The 4696-nt window shown below is 56.3% G+C and overlaps 1 protein-coding gene across 1 annotated transcript; it reads right to left on the reverse strand.

Annotated features, from left to right (window-relative positions):
• Positions 1 to 437: 437 nt before the first annotated feature.
• On the reverse strand, positions 438 to 1344 carry POSPLADRAFT_1154850 (hypothetical protein; the record flags this gene model as incomplete). Its single annotated transcript, XM_024486891.1, has 4 exons — positions 438 to 474; positions 555 to 604; positions 719 to 1039; positions 1222 to 1344. The coding sequence occupies 4 exons, from the start codon at positions 1342 to 1344 to the stop codon at positions 438 to 440; spliced, it is 531 nt and encodes a 176-aa protein (XP_024334882.1).
• Between the last annotated feature and the right edge of the window lie 3352 nt (positions 1345 to 4696).

Consider the following 4696-nt stretch of genomic DNA (forward strand, 5'->3'; position numbering starts at 1 on the left):
TGGACGCATCGTTATCTACTGTACAATTAGATTAGATGGGGCGGCAGTGCACGGCACAGCTCGGGCTCCGCTGACACAACCACTCTGACTCACCAGCCCCCGGGGCCGCATCGGCATGCTGTGCATGGACCAGCTGTGCACGGACCAGTGCGCACAGCCTGCCCTTAACCTCCCCTGTATATAAGCCGGCCTCTGCTGCCCTAGGGACCTCAGTTTCGACCTCTTGTCCCTAGGTCAGTAAGCTCATGTACTTACTTACCTTTTCAATACTAACTTACTTGTCCCTAGCCTTAGGTTTGAGCGTAGCTCACCATCGCTTCGGTAAGACTTAGTCGGACGCTCCCAGCCTTTAGGTTTTCTCCAGTCGCTTGACCTCAAGTCGCGACATTAGGTCGAAACTCTCCCAAGCTGCCGGCGTCCTCACGGGACTCCCACATTCACCTTCCTTTCCCACAGGTCGGGTGGTGCGCACCCCTACGATACCCTACGGTACATATGATACGTAGATAGCCCTACATACATCGCCACCCCTCGAGGAACGAACTCTTCAGCACCTGCACTTCAGTGGGCGGTGTTTGTCCTTATGGACATGTGGACTAGGTTCCTGCTGCATAATAGTCAAAAGCAGTACTGGGCCCCATGTGAACTACGAACCTCAGGGTCTTCTCGGGCACCGTAGCGTAAGCTAGATTAGCACGGCCTTTCGTAGTACATGCACCTTCCCGTCCTCCCCCCATCCAACGTGGCTGCCTGCCAGGGCCAAGTTCACGCATTCGACTCGCAGGACCTCATCGACGTCTACATCCCAGACGGCCCTGAGACTGTCATCTACCGCTGTGAGCAGCAGCCGTGCCCCAACCGGACACCCCGATCGATCGCAGAAGATTACCTGCGCTACAAGGCGATCCGCCGAGCACAACATCCGCTCGGCCCTCGAAGCACCCTTGCATCTTGATCTGCCTCGCGGCACTCTTGCCCTATCTCCCCTACCTCCCGCCTTCCCCAAACTGTCGCCAAGTCCAGTCAAGTATGAGGAGATCTCCCTTCAGACCCTGCGCCAGAGCCTGAGCCTGAGGAGGGTACGGGTGAAGAAGGAGTCTCGGAGTCCGAGTCTGCGGTTCCTGATCGGCCCACCTCGCCGACAGCATTCGCCCCCGCGTCAGCAGTCCCTGACGTACGTGACCCCCCCACCGAACTTCCTCCGGTGCCTTCACTGCCGACTCCACCGAGAGGCCGCTCGAGCACTCGCTCCTCTCGAAGTTCGACCAGTGGAGGGCCACCACAGCCGCCTCCGCCCCCGCAGCGTCCTCCGTCCCCCCCGACGCCGGTAATGTCTTCTCCCATGACCACCCCCGACAAGAAGACCCTGCAGCTCCTCCTCCCACTCCGATATGACGGCAAGACCGTCATCGAGTGCGACAGGTTCCTGTCGCAACTTCGCATCTACTGGTTGATCAACACATCGTTGACGACCATCGAACTCAAGGTGCAGGTTGTGCTGAGTCTGCTCGATGGCAACACCCACGCCTGGGCCACGCCTCACTTTGCCCAACTCGCGTCGGTACAGATGGGTGTACAAGGGGTCACAACCCCCTTCAGGAACGAAGCGGCCTTCACCGCTGCCTTCAAGGCTCGCTTTGGAAATCTCGACGATGTGGCGGCAGCACAAGTGGAGCTGGCGAAGCTCTGCGCAGACAAGTTGGTCCGCGAAAAACGCACCGCTGAGGAATTTTCCGCGCTGTTCAAGGGTCCAGCGGATCGCTCTGGGTATGGGGACCTGGAGCTATGCGACAAGTACCTGAGTGGCATCCCCTCCTATGTGTATCGCAAGATCGAGCTCGAGACCTTCACCACGTGGCGAGCCGCTGAAAAGCGAGCCACTGAGGTCGAGCAGATCCTCGACATCAGCGGGGCCCATCGGCCCGAGTTAAACAACTTCGTCTCGGCTCGAGGACGAGGGCGCGGAGGGGCACGTGGTGGTGCACCCTCGACGCATGCAGCTTCCGCTAGCATCAATGCGGCCGTCGGAAAAGGAGACTTCCCCGGCACCTGCTTCGGCTGTGGGAAGCAAGGGTACCGACGTTTCGAGTGCCCCAACTGTAAGGACAAGCCTTACACAAAACGCGCTGACGCGCGGGCTACGGTTGCCTCGGGTTCCACCCAGGCGGCGACAAGCGCCCCCGTCGCTTCATCCTCGGCGAGTACAAGCGCCGCTTCAGCGAAATCGGAAAGTTCCGAGCTGGTGGACTTGATAGCACAGATGAAGTCAATGCGCGAGGAGCTCGAGCATTATTGGGCAATGAAGGAGGAGTCTTTTTGATCCGGTCCGCGCTTCGTGCCGCACGCGTCGGGCCGCGTAATAATAACATGTACAATGTATTGGCAATCGCGAATGTTTACGAGTTGGACCATGGGTCCCAGCACTTCCACATCCTGGTACGCCTCAAAGGAGAAAGACGGCACAAGGATATAATTGCAATGGTGGACAGCGGGGCCACCACGAAGTTCATCAACAAGCGCTTCATCACGGAAAATCGAGTACGAACGCGGAAATTGAAAGAGCCAATTCCGCTTTACAATATCGATGGAACGCTCAATAAAGACGGAAGCATCTCGGAGGTAGCCGTGCTACAGATGCAAATAGGAGATCACATCGAGAGGACAGTATTCACGGTCACGGACATAGGTCCAGAAGATGTGATCGTCGGGTTGGATTGGCTGCGAGAGCACAACCCTGAAATCAATTGGGAGTCAGGCTCCCTGAAATTATCACGATGCCCTGAGACGTGCAGTGCCAGAAAGACTGGCCAAATGGAGCAAGCAGCGACACAGGGGACAGGCCCATGGCGCACAGGCGTTTGCCAAAGTCCAAACGGTCGGTCCTAGGCGCCTGCCGGAGTAAGGTGCTCCCGGACTTCGAACCCAAAGAAGATTCGGTGGAAGTAGAATGGGATGAGGGCGACTTGATCGAAGCCTGGGAGCAGGGTATTACGCTCCCCAGTGCCCCTCAGCTGTTCGTTGCAGCAGTCACACGTATTCCCAGCTGTTCGCTGAGGAAGAGATCAAGAAGAAGGTCATCAAGACCGCCAAGGAGTCGGTACCTAAACAGTACCACGAGTTTCTGAAGGTCTTCTTGAAAGAAGCATCAGAACGGCTACCCGAAAGGAAGCCGTACAATCATGCAATTGAACTCGTGCCCGGCTATTCAACGTTCCATTCGAAGGTGTACCCCCTGTCGAACAATGAGCAGGAGGAACTAGACAAGTTCCTCAAAGAGCAGCTGGCAAAAGGCTATATATGGGAGTCGAAGTCACCCATTTCGTCCCCCTTCTTCTTCATCAAAAAGAAGGAAGGGACGCTTCGACCTGTACAGGACTACCGACGGTTGAACGCGATCACGGTCAAAAATCGCTACCCTTTGCTGCTGATCGCCAAGATGGTAGATAAGCTCCGCGGTGCCACGCTCTTTACAAAGTTCGATGTCCGATGGGGATACAACAACGTCCGGATCAAAGCCGGTGACGAATGGAAGGCGGCGTTTGTGACTAACCGAGGGTTGTACGAGCCCTTGGTGATGTTCTTTGGTCTTACCAATTCCCCTGCAACTTTCCAGGCGATGATGAACGAGATCTTCCACGATCTCATCGTCGGTGGCAAGATCCTCGTGTACCTTGATGACATACTCATCTTCTCTACCAGCAAGGAGGAGCACGAAAAGGTCACACGCGAGGTTCTTCGTCGCCTTCAGGACAACGATCTGTTCCTGAAGCCTGAGAAGTGCGAATGGGACGTTCCCAAGGTCGACTATGTCGGCTATGTGTTCGGTGGCGATGAGGTAGCGATGGACCCCGCGAAGCTGAAAGGAATCAATGAGTGGCCGGTACCCCGGATCAAGAAAGATGTTCAGAAGTTCCGGGGGTTCTCCAACTTCTACCGCCGCTTCATTAAGGACTTTGCCAAGATCTCGCGACCACTCGACCGGCTCACCGGGAATGACCCATGGCATTGGGGCGAAGAAGAGCAGCATGCCTTTGATGAGCTCAAGCGGCTCTTCGTGACGACTCCAGTCCTAGCGCTATACGATCCTAATTGAGAAACGCACATTGAGGTTGATGCCTCGGGCTATGCCACTGGCGGTGTGTTGATGCAGAAACAGGACAACGGCAAATGGCACCCCATCGCCTACCGATCTCACGCTATGGACCCTGCCCAACGTAACTACGAGATCTACGATAAGGAGATGCTCGCGATCATTGAGGCACTAGACGATTGGCGTCACTATCTCGAGGGGTTACCTAATCAGTTCGAGATCGTAACCGATCATAAAAACCTCGAATATTGGCGCACGTCCCAGCACCTCACGCGTCGCCAAGCGCAATGGTCGCTGTTCCTGGCTCGCTTCGACTTCCGCATTACGCACAAGGCCGGGACGTCCAATGGAAAGACTGATGCCCTATCACGCCGATCAGACCACCAGATAGGCGACAAGGACGATAACATCGATCAGGTGGTTCTCAAGCCGGAACGCTTCCGCATCGCCTCCACCCGGCGCAGTCATGCCTTGGTGACAGCCGACCAGTCGCTTCTGAAGCACATCAGGGAATGTTTGGAGAAGGATCGGGAGGTGGCCGAGGCACTCGAAAAGGTGCAGGACCTCGGACCGCCCCGGCTACAAAGGGGTTTTGAGGAGTGGAAT

The sequence above is a fragment of the Postia placenta genome (assembly GCF_002117355.1).
Source record: "Postia placenta MAD-698-R-SB12 unplaced genomic scaffold POSPLAscaffold_16, whole genome shotgun sequence".
In the NCBI taxonomy this organism is placed as follows: Eukaryota; Fungi; Basidiomycota; class Agaricomycetes; order Polyporales; family Adustoporiaceae; genus Rhodonia; species Rhodonia placenta.